This window comes from Charadrius vociferus, unplaced genomic scaffold, assembly GCF_000708025.1.
Source record: "Charadrius vociferus isolate BGI_N301 unplaced genomic scaffold, ASM70802v2 scaffold643, whole genome shotgun sequence".
In the NCBI taxonomy this organism is placed as follows: Eukaryota; Metazoa; Chordata; class Aves; order Charadriiformes; family Charadriidae; genus Charadrius; species Charadrius vociferus.
Window position 1 is genome coordinate 120,342 of NW_009647512.1, and position 17,933 is coordinate 138,274.

General features: G+C 37.6%; 1 protein-coding gene across 1 annotated transcript in view; it reads left to right on the forward strand.

The window, feature by feature from the left end:
- Nucleotides 1–14,389, forward strand: part of PIK3CB (phosphatidylinositol-4,5-bisphosphate 3-kinase, catalytic subunit beta) — a 66,800-nt gene extending 52,411 nt beyond the window's left edge. Inside the window, exons 16-23 of the mRNA XM_009880762.1 lie at nucleotides 124–302; nucleotides 948–1,057; nucleotides 1,378–1,456; nucleotides 8,895–9,062; nucleotides 9,548–9,671; nucleotides 10,559–10,704; nucleotides 12,223–12,355; nucleotides 12,846–14,389. Of these exons, the coding sequence (XP_009879064.1) occupies nucleotides 124–302; nucleotides 948–1,057; nucleotides 1,378–1,456; nucleotides 8,895–9,062; nucleotides 9,548–9,671; nucleotides 10,559–10,704; nucleotides 12,223–12,355; nucleotides 12,846–12,983 (1,077 nt within the window). The 3' untranslated portion in view covers nucleotides 12,984–14,389. The remainder of the gene's footprint in view (nucleotides 1–123; nucleotides 303–947; nucleotides 1,058–1,377; nucleotides 1,457–8,894; nucleotides 9,063–9,547; nucleotides 9,672–10,558; nucleotides 10,705–12,222; nucleotides 12,356–12,845) is intronic.
- Nucleotides 14,390–17,933: the final 3,544 nt, after the last annotated feature.

Genomic DNA, 17,933 nt, shown 5'->3' on the forward strand with positions numbered 1-17,933 from the left:
TTAAAAAGTTGTAGAATTATTTAATACTTTAGTTAAGTACTTTGTTTTGGTTTGAACTGGGATTTTGCATTGTATTATGTGTAAAATCAGATCAATAAGTTTTAAAGGTAAAATGTCTTTCAGGTGGAAGCCCTTAATAAAATGAAGACTTTAAATAGTCTAATTAAGCTGAATGCCATGAAGCAAAGCAAAGCAAAAGGAAAAGATGCAATGCATACTTGTTTGAAACAAAATGCTTACAGAGAAGCACTTTCTGACCTTCAGTCTCCTCTGAATCCTTCTGTTATACTTTCAGAACTACAGTAAGTCAAGAATGAGTGAATAAACTGTCACTGTAGCTTTTGCACGGAAACAGTAAAGCAGAAACACATATGTGCTTTAACTTCCTTTGACTGTATTGTTCAGCAGATATGCTGTCATAGGGAACTTTTTCTATAGTGAGAGAAGGTCTGTTGGGAAACTTCCTAAGGTTCAGATATCAGTTAAGTTAGAAGATTTTTGTGATCCACCATGAAACTTAATACTCTCTTAGTCAATGTATAGGTAAATATATTTAAATGTAAGCTTAAAAGTGAATTAGACTGCATTCCTGGCTTCTGTTTATAAGAATAAGCACAAAAGCTGTTAAAACTTCTAACAGCTTCAATATAAAGTCTAAAAATTGATGGGAAAAGATATAAAGAAAACTATTTTCTCTGAAAATTTGGGTGCTTAATTTAAGCATTAGGTACTTGTTTGCCAGTCATGGTATCCAGTACCTTCCATCTATAATAGACACATTCATAACTTGGTAAGTGCTCATAGCATAGTAGCAGAATGAAAGGAGAGATAACATTTAAGTACTTCCAAACTGTAAGTCTGTGTTCTGTTGTGTTTTGAACAATGTTTAGACTTTTTCAGTTGAATTATTCTTATTTGACTAAAAGATTTGTTGCATTATCTTTTAGTGTTGAGAAGTGTAGATATATGGATTCTAAAATGAAGCCTCTATGGATAGTATACAACAATAAAATGTTTGGAGGAGATCTTGTAGGGATCATCTTTAAAAATGGTGATGGTAAGCAATGCTACAGATTTTAAATTTTTCCTTTTCTTTCTTCATTCCCAAACTTGCACTTAAGCTGTGTTGCTCTGTATTGCCATAATGTAACGTAGTTTGCTCTAACATCAGTAAACAAACTTAAGTATCTTCTTCTGACGGGGTTTCAAATTATAGACATTGTCAGTCATGATGAAATAATTATGGTTAATCCCACTTTAACCTTTAGACTTGATGAGTGTTTTTAGACACCTTTTTCTGAAGGCCTTGAAAGCATTAGAAAGTTTGTCTACAACATACCGAGAGATTGAAGTAGCAGTTTCAACCTTTCGTTATAGATCTCCGACAGGACATGTTGACGCTCCAGATTTTGCGTTTGATGGACATACTTTGGAAAGAAGCTGGTCTGGACCTCCGGTAAGGATCTCTTGAGGGCGAGTTTATTTGGATGGAGAGTCCACTTTTAGCAGTAAAGCTTTCCTGTTTTTTTTAAATACCCACTGTCTGCTTTCTAAACATCTGTATCGCTGTCCAGAGGTTTTAATTGTCATAGCCAAAGTGAACAGGCTATGGAAAGCAGTTACCTTAACTAAGTTAGATGGCCTCTCTTGCAGTTCACTCTCTAAATAGCCCACATTAGAAAAGAATTTAGCCATGGAAAGAAATAACAGAAATGTAGTGAAACTTTAGGATTTTTTTGTTTATTATCAAACAGAATGTTCTTTCTAGTGCAGCATATCTCTTGTTGTTTATCTAAGTTGTCCTGCTGACTATAAATTCCACTGTTGTATTATATAGTTTACTGTTTTCATCCTTTGAAAATCATCTAGATAAAAAGCATTGTATGAATTGAGGAAACAAATGTTGAGTTAAGGGTCCAACAAGCAGGTTTGCTGCCTTTTTTTGTTTGTTTGTGTCTGTGACCTTTACAAACAAAGATGTTTCGTAAACTCCTCATGTAACAAACTTACCTATTAATGGTCACTGATTTTTCAGGCAAATGCAAAAATGGTAGCTGAAGTGATTATGGGAATTGCAACTCTTAAGTTCTAACACACATGTGCAAGTGAGGTACACAGATCTGCTGGCCAGAAGTTAGCTGCTGAGGATTACATCTGGAATACATCATCAAGATTCTTTAATAGTTAGCATAGCCAAATAGGCAAAATACTCTCTAGAAATTAGTCCGCTTTAAGTACTGGTAAATTGGCAGTGGGGGAGTAGGAGATTTGAGAGTCTTTATAATAGGATTTCACTATCTGGTTGAGAATTACAAGGATTGTGAAATGCACAAATACAGCTGCTTCTTTATAACATTCTTATTTTTCCTGATCATATTTCTTAAGGACATCTATGCTTTGTGCAGCCATGCCCACAAATGTATGTATTACTGTCCAAATAAATTTTGTACTTGTGATCTATTTCCTACAAAATTTAACAGAGGGATGTCATCCTGTATTAACTACATAACAGGCTTCATGAAGAAGAGGGTCTTGGGAGAGAAGTTAGTTGCTTGTGCTTCTCTTCTAGTACTGCTGCACAAAGACAGTTATGATGATTGGGAACAGTCACCAGGTGTAAACCATGCCTGACTATCTGATTGCCGCCTTTGAGGGAGGGAATGGTAGCTGATGGTACCTTGACTTTAGCAAAGCTTTTAATTCTAACACCCATAATATTCCTGCCTCTTTGAGTTAGGATATTACAGTCTGGATGGGTGGACAACTACATACTGTGCCTGGAGGTTGATGACAAATGAATTTTTATATTCTTAGCCTTGTCAGTATCCTGTGATGAAAGACTTGTATGTATGTAAGAAAAAGTACTTCCATCTGTTTTATGCTTACCACCTGCTAATCTCAGTTACTGCCTGTTTTCAGTTGTATTTTTGAATCATGATAAATAGTGAATAGTGATTCAGGAGTAAGGCAAGATTCTATAGTAAGATGAGGTTGGCAGAAAAGGTGATGCATCTAGAACTACTCTTCTTGGGGAAAAAATATGTTGTAACTTCCTTAAAATTTCACTTTTCAGTGCTGTTTCAATGAAGTAGTTCTAACTCAGCCCATTATAACACCAGTGGAGAAAAAGCATAATGTCCTAGTACATTTGTACTGAAGTACTAACGAGGTTTTTACGGTATTGAACTCACCAATATTTCAAGTTTCCATTTCTGCTTCCTTTGGGCAGGTTTTGTGAGGCTTTAAACTTACAGTAGAAGTGAAAACTCCTAATTTAAGTATTCTTTTAGGGCAGAAATACTCTGAGAAGAATCTTCTCATTTGCTCTGCTGCTCCTGCAAAGCCACTTCTCTCAAAATGAAGTAATAAACCTTTCCAAGATACCATGGGTACATGAGTTTCTCACATTTGGAAAGCTTGTTCAGAATGATGATGAGGGTTGCGGGATTTTCATTTATTTATTAGTTCATTAGTTAAGTCTCTAGGACAATTTCTCCTCCCGTGTAAGCTATTAACTTTGTAATCAGTTGTGTAAGTAGCAACGAACTCAACTATTTTTTGTAGTAGACACTTTTTCTTCCTGCTGTGAGAAGTTGTTTTATCGCTGTTTATACCCAAAGACTTGCATTTGTTGTGAATATCTTCAACGTACGTTCTGAAGTCCCCACTTTGCATTCTTTTCTTGATAAAACACTATTTGGATGTCAGAAAGTATTATTCAGACCAGAAATATCTTTGTATCTTCCAAAGTCTCCTGCAAAGTAGCTTTCTTGCCTTCACATGCTTGCTAAGATAACTGTGACTTCTTTATAGGAATACTAGAGTATTCCAAAGAGAACCAGTGTCAGATGTTGTTCAATGTTATCATACAACGCTCTAGTACGTGCGGAGCTTTTCTAGACAAATCTATGCACCAGTTTTAGCTAATATAGTTCTCAAATTCTAGTATCTTCCCAGAAAAATAGTTCTAAAGAGGACACTGGGTGTCATAAACCATTTGGAGGCCATAAATTCAATTTTGTATGCCTGTGGAAGAGCTGTAGTCCTTTGTGTTTAATTAAGTGCTGTTTATAATGCTAGAAGTACCTATTTAAATATTACTTGAAATACTTCATTTAGATTCTTTGAGCTCATTTCAAATTCTTTGTGGTTCAAGCATAATACTGTGAGCTTCATAAAGCACATAACATCAGACCACACAGATAAGTAAAATTATGAACTTGTTACTTATGCTACTTTACAGAAAGATTCCTTTGAGTGAAGCATGGGATAAAGAAGGAATGCGTATAATAAATTGTTTCTGGAAGTGTATGTTTGCGGTGAGGTGGCTGAGTGTGTGTTAAGTTGAACACTGATTTGAGGAAACTTTAAATAATTTATGTCATTATAAATAGACTGTGAGGAGACTGATCGAGCATTTAGGGGCAAGGACAACCTGTGGCAGCTGTGGAATCCCGGATGAGGCATTCTTTCATTGCTGCCTTCCCAGAAGCTTCGTTTGTGGTTCCAGCCTGGGCCACACACTGTGCCTAGCAAACAGGAATAGTGATTAGGAGTCATCAAATAGGCTTTTCCTGAGTAAGGCATTTTTTTAAACTTAACAAAGGAAAACCAAAAAGTGGCTCTGATGTCCAAGATTTTTCTTAAAACTCTCGGAAGAAAAAAAGTAGAATGGGAAGTTCCTAGTGAGAATTGAAGTTCTATAATTGGCCGCGTCCATTTATTTACTTAAGTGGGAGCTTCTTCCTTCCATTCATCCTCTCACAGTTATGATTATAAAATAAAATGCTGGGATTGAGGCAGGGTTACAATTCTATGTCTATCAAAGAGAGATTATCCAGGCAGTTGCCAAGGGAAGGCTCTGAAAAGGCCTTAATTGAAAACAGGATTGGACAAAACAGTACTCCGTACGCCTGGAGCAGGAGGATGCAGCTAAGAGAGTAACACTTTGTGATCTCCCTGTTTGCAGTCTGTATGCCTCTCAAGAGGCAACTCCAGGATCTATGAATAAACAGCAGTGGTAATGAGTTCTGTTGCCCTGTTCATGAGTCTGAACTTGTTGGCTTGCTGCTTTCTGCTTGGGTAAGAGCTGTGGTGTCAGGTGAAAAAGTAGTGTCAAACAGATGTGCTTTCCTGAAAAATACAACTTCATACGTTCGTACTAATGAGTGGAGTCTTTTCTTCTTGCCCTGTATCATCCTTTGAGACGTTACTTTCCCTAAAGCTGTTGCTTCCCTTTTTCCTTTTGTGGATGCATAATGAATTCTGTGCCTTTCAACGTTTTTCCACTACAGAAAGTCTGATAACTCCATTCAAGTAAAAGCAGGGCTTCTCACTTGTTTCACCAGTCTAAGAGCAGCAGCATTTGCTGTTTGCCTCTCTCATCCAATCAGTAATATCTTGCTACAAGCAAATTTTACAGCTTCAACGAAGCATGGATCAAATGGCAACCAATATGTTGCCATCGAGGAGTTAGGGGTAGGATCAATTTCCTTATAATAGCACTGCAATCTGCACTCAGTCATTTAGTAGTAATTTAAAATGAAATCATAGCCCGGTCTGTGTCTAAAGTAAGCATGATATCCCCAGTGGGATTTCTCAGCTCTGGAGAGGAACACCAAATATATATTGTTCTTGAGATCTCCAGAGCTGAACAAGAAGAAAGGTTGGTTGGTTTGTTTAACTGTCAACTGATTTGTCTCATGAGTAAACTGGCCTTTTTCACACATGGTGTGTTCTGTTGTCTAGGTTCCCGTGTGTGCTTTCTGACTAAATACCAGCACAAGACCAGGGTTTGTGTCAGAAAAGGAAGTGTATGTACACAGGAGGACGCAACAGTGTACTCCAGTAGGTCCTTCACCCTGAGCTGTCACTGGGTAGACTGTGGAGTGCACAACTGAATAAAACTACAGGTGTAAACTGGATCTGCTTCTCAGTACAGACTCAACCATTAGACAGCTAAAACCATCACCCTGGATGAGCGCTTCTCTGTCATATAGAGAAGTCTGGCTCAGAGTCAGTTTACCCTAGGCATCAGTCAGTCAAGTACCAGAGAGAAATTAGAAAAACAAAAAAGCATATTCTTTAATTAATCCCTATAGTTAAAAAAAAACCAACAACCCCCACAACCTACCTATGCATTTCTAAGACAAACTATTACTTGAAAATTGAGCAGGAAATAGTTGGCCTAAGACATTGGTAAGTATGTGCAGCTAAACTTCCTCAGTTCTTTCTATAGTTTCTCTCTAGTTGTTTCTTGTATGATAAATGCAGGCAATTATGGAACAAACTTACTCAGTTAAACAGTATTTATATTGAGGTTGCATCTGCAGAGTGACAAAATGAGACTTTCAGAGGTTTAACTTCCCCCTGAAAAGTTACAAGTACACAAATTATTTTGCTTAAAAAAAAAATAATCTGTGTGTGAAGTCATGTGTATGGGCGTACTCATAGTAGATGACCTAACTTCCTATTATTTCTATGAGAAATGTTTAAACATTACAAATACATGTGACAACAGAGGAGCATGTCTCTTCCCAAGCATGCTGTGGGGTCTGCAGTGTTGCACCTCTTAAGAGAGTAATCCTTGCCTCAAAAACTATTTCTGCTGTTTTACCTATATTGCAACATTGAAATTGTGTTAAAGGGGAAATCAGTAAAGTAGCAGAGCAAAAGAAAATCCTAAGTTTGAGGAATTTGCTGTGGTAAATTGTCATAAAAGTATTTAATACTTAGTTACTTTTTGGACAGATAGAGGGAGTTCTCCAAACTACTTTTTCACTTCACTGCCTGTTTATAGCGAGTCTTCGTTTTCACCACTCTTAGTGCGGGTGAAGTCTGATGTTAAGTGGCTGTGTGTGAAATCAGAGTTCACAAATGTATTGAAAAATGTATTTGTTACAAGTCTAAAGAATATAATTATTTTTAAACCATTAGACTGGACAGTACAGAGAATATGTTGATAAATTACCATAACTTGGTGTTGGATTTGGAAAGATACTGCTTTGGAGAATTCAACTCTTGAAATGAAGAACAGTATTGAAAGGGGTGAAGAAGAAAATTTTCTGTCCTGCTGTATTGATCTGTCTGTGGTCTTCACTGCCATTAAAAAGCAGGGAGCATATCCTGCTGACAGATGTTGAAGTCAGAAAGACCAGGATGAGATGGAAAGGGCCCAGAGGATTTGTCCCTAACTTGACTCCTGTCAAACTGTCTCTCTGACAAGGATGTTTTTTCCTCCAGTTGTAAGCACACAGTCCTCAAGGGGCTGAAGGCTTTCATCATTGCTTGCTTTTGAAGGGGAAGTTGTTGGACGTGTGCCCAGTTAAGCTGCAAGTAGGGTGGGTTGAAATGCCATGGAAGAAGGCCAGCGTGCACTTTAACCTGGCAATATTTGGCTTACGTTTGTCATGTCATGATAAGAATGGGCAGTGCTTCCTTGTATCGTGAACACTGGTGTTGGGTAATTACAGATACCCTTCTGTGCATTGTGGAAACCCTCTGGTCTAGAGAGTTGGGGTTTTTAATTGGGAAACAAGAGTAGAAACGGGAAGAAGGTTCCAAATCTGTACTACTTTTTTTTTGTTTTGAAGTTGGGCGTTCTCTCATTGCCCTGTTGAATCTGGTTTTCAGTTTGCATTGTTGCTAGTAGAGAAGAATTCCCAACTATATGGTTATTAATACTTGTGCCACTTTGGTTGTGTTTTATCGCTGAGGTAGAGAAACTGTTCAGTTACCTAAGAGCTGTTATGCCAAAAAGTTCCGATTAATTTCATCTGGAATTTTATTTATTTTTCTTCCATGGCTTGGAATAATAGGCTGTGTCAGTTACGAGATGTGGTTCTGCTTTTTAGCAATCAAACTTAGTATTTGTTTTATATATAAATACTGATGACAGCTCCACTAGCAGTGCTTTTTCCTTCTATATATACACACACGCAAATTTTAATATGTCCTGCAATTTTTTATACAGCTTTGTAAGTTTGTGAGTGCTAGTCTATAGCTTGTGTACTGCAGTTAGATTTGCATGGGCATCCATTCTTTTATGCGTGGATCCATGACCAGAACTGAGATCATATTCCTGACCTGGATGCCTGGCAGGAGAGCAGACACCTTGATTTGTGATGCAGTGCCTTTGAAGAGTTTGCTTTTTGGTTTCCATTGTATACATTGAGCTCCCATCTAAGTTGCCATTCTGTTCAGCATTTTGAGCATCTGGAGTGAGGAAACGTTTTGGAAAAATACACCTGTCTATTTAGACATACCTCTCCTTGATTTGTATCGTTATCTGTGTCTTATTTTAATGCAATGATATTGTTATAGATATTTTTACTAGGCATAGTATATGAATGCATAGGAATATTCTTATATATCAGGTGGGTTAAAAGATGTATTCTTGTTTTCCATTAGGTGTCTATGCTTAAAATTAGTAAGAGTTGGAAAATACTATTTTATGTTTATATTTAAAAGGATTTCTAGCATTTTAAGTTGAAATGGGAAGAATGGGGAAAAAGGATAAGATCCTCTTTTCCATTTACATAAATAATGTAGTCTAGAATGAACATGAGTGTCTGTTTAGCCAGTAAATTAACAAATGAAAATAAAGGGCTCCCTCTATGGTTTCTCCCATAAAATTACAAGTAACTGTGCTCTCTAGTAAAAGGGAAAAATAAGAGTTGCTTATAATTTCTTTTTTTTACATATGTGCATGTAACAGGAAAAAATATTTTAAATGTATTGCTGGTATTTTAACTTTGCAAGCAGTGCCTGTATATTAACCTTTGAGAGTTTAATGTTCAAGTTGGCACCAGTATTCAGCCCTCTCAAAATATTGATACACTAAAGAAACGTTCTTACTGGTTTTGTTTTTAACACGAATCTGTGTTTTGTTTCAGGATATTGCCATATGGCTGTTTAGCAACTGGAGATCACTCTGGCCTTATTGAGGCTGTTTCTAGTTCAGAAACCATTGCTGACATTCAGTTAAATAGTAGCAATGTTGCTGCTGCTGCTGCCTTCAACAAAGATGCTCTCTTAAACTGGCTGAAGGAATACAATTTAGGGTAATTTCTACAACTATTTTCTCATCTATAGCATAAGCTACAAAATTCCTGTAAGTTTCTATTTCAATACTGAGGGATGTGTGACTCTTCTGGCAGGTTTGTTACTACGTATTTTGCTAGAATGTCAAATCCTGACTCAGATTCATGGTGCCCTTTGGAACTCAAGCAACGTTCCAGCTGAAATTCTGGCATTTGTAGCATTTTGACTGCATGTTGTTAAGTAAGTCATACTAGATTTGGCAAAGCAAACAAACCAACCCAAGAAAACTACATGGGTCTCAAGTCTTGATGTTGTTGCCTTTCATAATACTTGCATTTCTTCTGTTTTTCATAGCTGCTTTTTACAGTATTTCTCTCGAATAAGTCTAGTTTTACAACATCCTAATGGGCTTCTAGTTTAAACAAGTAAAAATCCTTTCTGAAGTCAAGGCACGACATGAATTACCAGTAGTATGCACTAATATTGTTTGTCTTTTTTTTTTTAGAGATGACTTGGATCGAGCCATTGAGGAATTTACTCTGTCTTGTGCTGGCTACTGTGTAGCTACTTATGTATTGGGTATTGGTGACAGACACAGTGACAATATCATGGTCAGAAAAAATGGTCAGGTAAAAATCTCTTCTGTAGGCAGAATAACTACTGTATCTCTGTTGTGCAAGAATTATCTTGAGAACTTTTAATTTCTTTAGTGTCTCAGTAAAATTAAATCCGCACGTTTTTAGAACTGATGTCTTTGCTTATTAGAGTTGAAGAGGGCTTCAAAGAAAGGAAATGTAAGACTAGTGGAAGGACTGACCAATGTCTGTTTAGTAAGCAGTTCTAGATCAAGTGAGGCTGTTCTGTAGAACTTATTCAGACCATCCAAAAGGCCTGTTAATAGTTCAGATTCATTGAATAGAAGTAGTCTTAGAGTTTCTTGCAAAAGCTCATCCTTAAAAATACATTAATTTTAGTTTTGAGCAGCGTAGTTTTCCTGAAGTTAGTCTCTACAGCCCACACCTGCAGACATTTTCAATATGGAACTCAGTACCAGCATAATACTGTGTCTGTAAGTCTTAAAACCTAGAACTAGGTATACTCTTAGAAATGTATTTTCCTCTTTAATTGTTACTTTCTGCTGTAACTTGTCTGATTTTATTTAAATTATTCTGCCTATAAAACTAGTGAGGGTTATGAGAGTTCTGTAGACATTTGCAGTGTTCTTTTAAGTTTTTGCCTGCTAGAAGAAAGCTGAAATGCCCTTATCTTTTATTCTAAAGTGGGAGAACTGTCAAAGGCTCCTTGAGATTAACTGAAGTTCTGCTAGCTGTGCTCCTGACTTTATGTAGGAAGCCCTTGAAATGTTTTAAAACTAAATACTCGCAAAGGGTTGAAATCGTGGGCTGTGAAGAGTAACATTATGAGTTAACTGTTCTTGATAGCAGCATCCTGTAGAGGTATTAGAAAAGTGAAATACCGCAGTAGAGAAATATATTTTCACTTCTGGTTTTTTTAGCTCTTTCATATAGATTTTGGGCATATTCTTGGAAACTTCAAGTCCAAGTTTGGAATTAAAAGGGAACGGGTACCTTTCATACTCACCTATGATTTCATTCATGTTATTCAACAAGGAAAAACAGGGAACACTGAAAAATTTGGTCGGTGAGTATTAATTTGGTGTCTTCCTTTCATAACTGAGATGATTTCTGGTGATAACTTCCAGCACACCAGGAACCTGTCTGGATTTGGTTTGCTCATTTGTACTTGTGGGGAACTGGGCTAACATGCATTTACTATCTACTTCTCTACCTGAGCTGGAATATATTTACAAACTACTTCATACATCAGAAACTGCAGCTCCGCAGTGGAAAGACACAGTTCCCTTTTATCTCCGTCAGCAGGAGATGGCAGATTCTTCTAGGCTCACCTTTTTTTACCTGCAGCAGGACTGGGCACTAGGGAGGGATTCCACAGATTACTGTTCAAGCGAGATGAAGCACTGGACTTAGAAACAGGCTCCCTTCTGCCCTTTCTGTCCACCAATGCACATTCCATGTGCTCATCAATCCTGGCCTTACTTAGATGCTTAGGCATATAGAGCCATGTGCTCATAATCCAACACTTTTGCATGCCCCTTCCTATCTTGGGTTAGAGACCTGCAATGGAACGTGAAAACAGATGACAAGGGAAAACTACCCTCTGGAAATCCTACCTCTTGAGATGGATTTTTCTTTTTCCCTTCTGTATCACTCTCACCAATTGGCAGGAGGGGCATTCTGAATGTTTTGCTCTCACTTTGCTATCAGTTTTCACAGACAGAATTAATTGACAGAGATATGAAATTATGTACTTAGGTATGGCTTGATAAATTTTATGGCTACTTCTGGTAGAAGAAGCTGTACATATGTTTTTAATAGTGTGTCTAGGAAGAATGGAAAACAACTGCCGGTGACCCATGTCTCTCCTGGAGAGTAAGGAAATGAACCCGTAGCTCCATTTTTAAAAATGTGAAGTAAAGGCTGTTAGGTGACTGTGCTATTACAAGAGCTGTGGAATATGGAGTACTTTAAATGGCAGTAGGGTTTCACTTTCACTTGAAAAATGCCTCAGAAGAGAACTTATTCTTTGAAGTATAACTTGTCATCTTAATCTGACGGGTTCTTCCCATTTCCTGTGGAAATTTGCAGATTAGACACTGGACAGTGGCATATTTCGGGACATTGATCGAGTTCTCAAGTGTCTGCAGGATGGGTCTTTATGCCAGATCTGGCAGTTGGTTCAATTTTGCCCATGTTTACCAGAAGGAATTATCTTACAGAGAGAGGTGGGATTGGTAGGTCCACTATATAAGATCATCAGGGTGTTTGACCCAACAAATTCTAAGGGAGATTGAGCACTGGGATTACCTTTAGCATTTTTTGCTCTTTCTGAAGAACAGTGTTTTTTTTTAAAAGCTTGTGGTCTTTTGTACTGATGTTTTAAGGGCTTGTTGGAAAGGCATGGGCTATTTTTGTGGGAATACACTGGAGGTTCTGTAGACACCTTTATCCTTTGTTACTGTGTTCCTACTATATGTGTTCAACCAGATAACAATTTTCGGAAGTTGTTACATATATTTATCAACTGTGTAAGTTCTCATGTGTTGTCTTCATTGCATGTGCTTTGTGGTTGAATGTGAAGGTTCCGCCAGTATTGTGAAGAAGCATATTTGATTCTGAGAAAACATGGAAATCTATTTATTACACTCTTTGCACTGATGTTAACTGCAGGGCTTCCAGAGCTAACCTCTGTCAAGGACATCCAGTATCTCAAGGTAAAATAAGAATTACAGCTCAGCAGGACTTAGCATTTTTCCGGTATTTTGATTTGAAGAGGAATACATTTTAATTGTTTTCCATTTCTCTCAAGATTTCCACATAGTTCTCAAAGCTTTCTTTTTTGGCTCTATAGAACAAGGCCTGTAGTCAGTTGTACTGGTGAAAGAAAACTAGGAATATACGTTCCTCTCAACCATTCTACCATGAGTTCAGCATCCCTGCGTCTTAAATGTAGTCATTTCAGGGGTGTTTTATGTCTTGGCTTATGCACAAGCATAAACCTGTAAAGGTGGAAATTATTTGCTTAATTCTTCTTCAGTTTTGTCTTTAAACCCAGAAAATCCCACTGATGTATTGCTCAATGAATGACAGGTGAAAAAGTGTCAAAACAATAGAAACCAGAACATGGTTTGTGTTGAAAGGTGAAGAAGGACTTTACTGTGGTTTTTAAAATTCCTAACAGAACTTGTTTTCCTGTCACCTTAGGACTCTCTCGCCTTAGGGAAGAGTGAGGAAGAAGCACTAAAACAATTTAAGCAAAAGTTTGATGAAGCACTCCGGGAAAGTTGGACTACTAAAGTGAACTGGATGGCTCACACTGTTCGAAAAGATTACAGATCCTAGAAGACTTTTGCATTTGCACTAAGCTGAATGTTACCTTGATAAGTGTTTTTAAAGGCGATCCGTAGTATGGACCAACAAAACTTATTTTAAATAAGAAAGAAAACAAAACAACAACAAAAAGAAATGGGCTGAAATAATTCCTGAGTCTTTTGCACTCTGCTTCTGAATGCTTGATTCCAAGACTGTCTCTACACGTAGTGATCATCCTGGATAATCAGTTCCTGCTGAATTTGCACGCTAAGAGCTACTAGGCATTTTAAAAAAAATTTTGGTACTTTATGGAGGTGTAAATATTTGTTTTTATACGTTAGGGTAATGTACTCTAACGTACTCAGGAGGTTTGAAGACCTCTGACAGAACTGTTCTTTGTTTAAAGGTGGGGACTTGAAGAGTAAATTTTTTTTATATCCTAATCTGGCTAAAAATGACATATTGTGTATATTTTTCATATGAACTCTGCCCTACTGGCACAGATGCATTAATTATACTGTAAATAGCTACCACAGGATCATTGTACTACAGGGAGCTGCTTCTTCTTGTTTTATACCGCTGCCAAATAAGAGTAGATATTTGTAAGATGGGGAGGGGCAAGAGAAGGGGGGCAGGTGGGAGAGACCTTTGAAAATGATGCAGCGTCCAGATGTTCAGGGTTGCACAATTTCATTTTTCCTGACATAACACACACAAAAGAAGCCCTTCAGCAAGAAGATAATTAGGCTAATTCCAAATGTGTCTGAGAATCCCTCATTGGTAATGGTCTCCTGTTCAGCCTCTGGGGCTTTGTTTTCAACGCCTGAAAAGGCACGCTTATTTCAGGTTCAGCAAGAAGCTCCTTACAGCCTTACATTGAAATTCATATCTCAGATGAGTTGTGCCATGCAGATGTATTGACTTATGTATGGAAAATTTTCATTAAATATACTACACATAGTGATTTTTAGAGCATACATACCAAAAACCCCAAACATTTGGAAAAGCAAGTGTTTATGGGAAAAGGTCATTCCATAAAACACCAATGAGAAGTCATTAATCTTTTCTTTCTGTATTTATTAAAAGCTTGCAGTAATGTTGCTTTACCAAGATATATATGTTGAAGATGGTTGCTGAAGAAACTGGATTTGTTTTAATTTATTTAGTGAGGTACCAGGCTTTTAGGTGCTTAAATGGAGAGCAAATTTGTTACGTGCAATAGGGAACTGCTGGTTAAAAGATGTAACATACTGTTTCTGGACATCAGCAAGATAGACTTTAACTACTGCTTGTTCTCCAAGGGACACTGGTAGCTCTCAATTCTTGTTGACATTTGAAAGAGAATTAAACATATATATTTACTTTTTGACTAAACAGTTGTTTTGCATAGAAATGTTGTTTTACTTAGGAATTTAATTAAAGGTGGTTTTACTTTGAGAGTGATTTATTTTATCTTGTTGTTGTTTTGGGGTTTGGTTGTTTCTTTTAAAGGTCAAGAACCTATGTGGAGCCTGGATAGCATTTTATGTAGTGGTTCGATTCTCTTGTTCTCACCCATGGGGCTGAGCTGTCCGAAAAGACATTTACTTCTAGAATATTGTAAAAGTAACAAATGGTTTGTGGTTTGGTGTGGTGTTTGATTTTTGGGTTGGGTTGGATTTGGTTTGGTTTTTTATAATATAGTAGTGTTTAAAGTGTGCCATGACCCTTTTTTTTTTTTTTTTTTATTTTTAATTTTTAAAGCAGATAGGAGTAAGTGTAAAAAGAAACTACTTTGCAGGTGACATCTCTGAAAAAAGTAACTTTATCCTCAGCTAACTCACAGCATAAAATTTGCATAAGTAACCATTCCTGGACATGTTATATTTTTCTGTGAGACAGAGTACTCGGACATCTCTGTTGTCTTGTTGAGAGAGAGACAACCTTTCCCAGAACTCAAGATAAAGTTGGCAAGTTCACCTTGGCTGCTTGGGGCTGATGTGCAAGGTATGTGATAGGAGGGAGCATGATGGCATCTTTACATCCGTAGCTAAAAAGCCAACTGACTTGGTTCCATGTTCCACCGCAGACTTCTTGTAGGACTTTGAACAAGTCACTCAAGTCTGTGCCTTAGATTCCCTTCTGCAAAAATGGAGGAAGTAGCATTGACCTCCAGATGCAGAAACACCTTCCCTCAATTACCACCAGGATATTGCACAGAGTAAAGATGGTTTGTGTTGTCGGATTTTTTGGGATGTGACTTTAATGCAGGTTATAAAAGTATTTGAGAAAGGGCAATGTGATTTCCTCACAGTCATCTTTGAGATAGCTAGTATTTAGAGATGATTAGGAAATACTACTGCTCAGCATTTGTATTGGTTAATAGCCCTTGAATGGGATATGTTGTATTTGGTTGTCTTTACCTTCACTGCATTTATTCTTGGCAATTCATTAGCAAGTATGGGGAAAGAATGTTAAAGGCTTCTTAAATGGTGTATTTTCATGTTTGCCAGCAAAAGCAAATGATGCATTTTCCCCATGTTAATTGAACTAACTTGGTCTTCAGATAGCTGAGAGGATACCACATCTCACAAGGATGCTTTTCCAGGTTGACCTCTCAGGGATGAACCTCTCATGAAGCAGTGTTTATAAGGTCACTAAGGTTAATTTTGTGCTACTTTTGTACAAAAAGTTTTGTGTTAAGTTTTGAGTGGAGTACTGGTTTGCTGAATTGTATTAGTAAATGGATTGCCACTTTCCCTGGGTGCCCATTACCCATGCTACACTTGTGGCATACAGATTTTTGTTCAGAAAACACGTAAATAGATAAATAAACTGCTTTTTGAAAAATAGAAGGAGAGAGAGCCTGTCCTCCACATTTTGTCATCCAAGAGGAGAATACTGGAATTTTGTTACATCAGTCCATTAATTGTTTCTGTACTTGTGTCTAAATATCCAGCTATAGTATTAAAATGGTAGGTTAATTTGGGCTGAGGGGGATCATACGTTTTTCTTTGTCTGAGCCATTCTTTTAGACAGTTTGCAGAATTCAGAAGGCATCAAGCGGTCAGATTATAATATGAGAGTTTAAAGATTTTGTTCATAATAGTGAGTAGAAACATAACCTTTTTAAATGTGGAAGCTTTGGAAAGGATGTAGCTCTATGCAGCTGTAGGAAAGAAACATAAGCTACAACTTTGGTATAAAACAGCTTCAGTTCAGATGGTCTCCTCTTAATTGCTTTGCTCCAAGTCTACTTCTAATTGGGTCTGCACATTTCGACTGGAGAAACTACTGTTCTTAAACTAACACTGCTTCTCAAAGTCTTCATTGTGTCTGACGGGAAAAGATACCTAGGAACTGCTTTAAAAATAACAACTGAAATTGGGTATATGTAGTGAGTATATTGTATAAATTTGTTTTGGTTTTCTTTTGATTGCATGATTACTTGATGGGTTTGCTTTCTTTGCCTTGTGTCATTTGATTGGTGACAAATGGTGACAACTGCTGCTTTTACAGTCCTGCTTGTGCTGTATTTGATTTCCAAGGAAAGAGCTCCCATGGATTTGGCCCTCACCAGGGGAGTTGCTTCCTTTCCCTTTTATGCTTATATCGGTTTTATTGACAGTGGTTTGTTGATTGTTGTCATTCACGTTCTAGCAAATGCCTTTGACAGAGCCTATTCACATATTTAATATAATAGAGTCCAATATTCCTCTTGACTTTCTAGAGCTATTGGAATCAGATAATTAAATAGTACAGGCTCTTAATAATTGATATGCAGGCTATGATAATGGCTTTATTCTTTAGGAATGATTTTAAGCTTGAGTACTGTGCTGCTCATGCTACGTGAATGCGTAATAAAAATCTTGTAGTTATTCTTTCCAAGCATGACTTCATGACTGATGAAGAAGAGGGTATGTGCTTCCAACAGCACTGACCAGGGAATTTATTTACCCTGCTCATATTACTAGTTGTTCTTCAAACAGCGTAGCAAGATTAGCATTAACTGTTGGTGAAGTGAGGAGAAGAAAAAGCTTTTTCCTTTTATGAGCTGGGTTTGCATACTACTATTACTTGGATGCCTTTCCAACCTAATAGCCCACACGAGGAACTTGCTGTCTGTCCTCTAGCAAACCACAAGGGAAAATTCTACCAGTCAGATGCTGATAGAACTGTATTTGTTATGTCAGCTCTAGAACACTTGGCTAAACAACGGCTCAACTATGTAACTGATTGTAACAGGTTTTACTGTATTGGACTGTCAGATTTAGAATAATGCTGCTGTGATGAGCTAGTCCTTTATCCTGTCAGTCTGTCACCTTGCTTTTCCTCAGGTGATTATCTGGAGAAATTTCCCCTGGAATTGCTTGATGAAGAGGGATGGGGATGAACATATAATTTCTTAAGTAATGGCATGGCTTATTCTTGGGAAACCTGTGAAGGATCACAGTTTAAGAATAGCAGTCATAGAGGAATGTAAAAGGTTAATTCTGATTTGCCAGACTTCCTTTTGCTTTTATGAAGCAAATGAGCGGAAGAAACAATCAAGCACCATGGAAACATGGTTTCTGAGGGATTACAAGCTAGTAGTGCAAGGATATTTGTAAGATCTAATTTTTGGCTTTTGAAGTCTACATTTGGGCAGGAAGTCTGGACCCTTGCTTGGAGTGCCCAGAACCGCTAAAGTCTTGGCAGAAGTGAGGAACCTGGTAGTGGTTCATTCCTATTTGTGAATCCTGCCCAAGGTTTTCTCCTGCATATCTTACCTGATGGGCTTTGCCCTGCGAGCATCGTCTGGATGCACGTTTGTGATCTGACCACCTGTACGACATGGCAAAGCAGCTCATTCTAGCTTCTGAAATTGTCTCTTTACCTCCTTTGCTTAAGGAGCATTGAGTGTTCATTTGCATATCACAACGGGAGTTGAGCAGTATTGCTTGGGATGCTCAGGATGCTCTGGAGTGTGGGAATGTTGTATACATGGCTCTGAATTCTTCC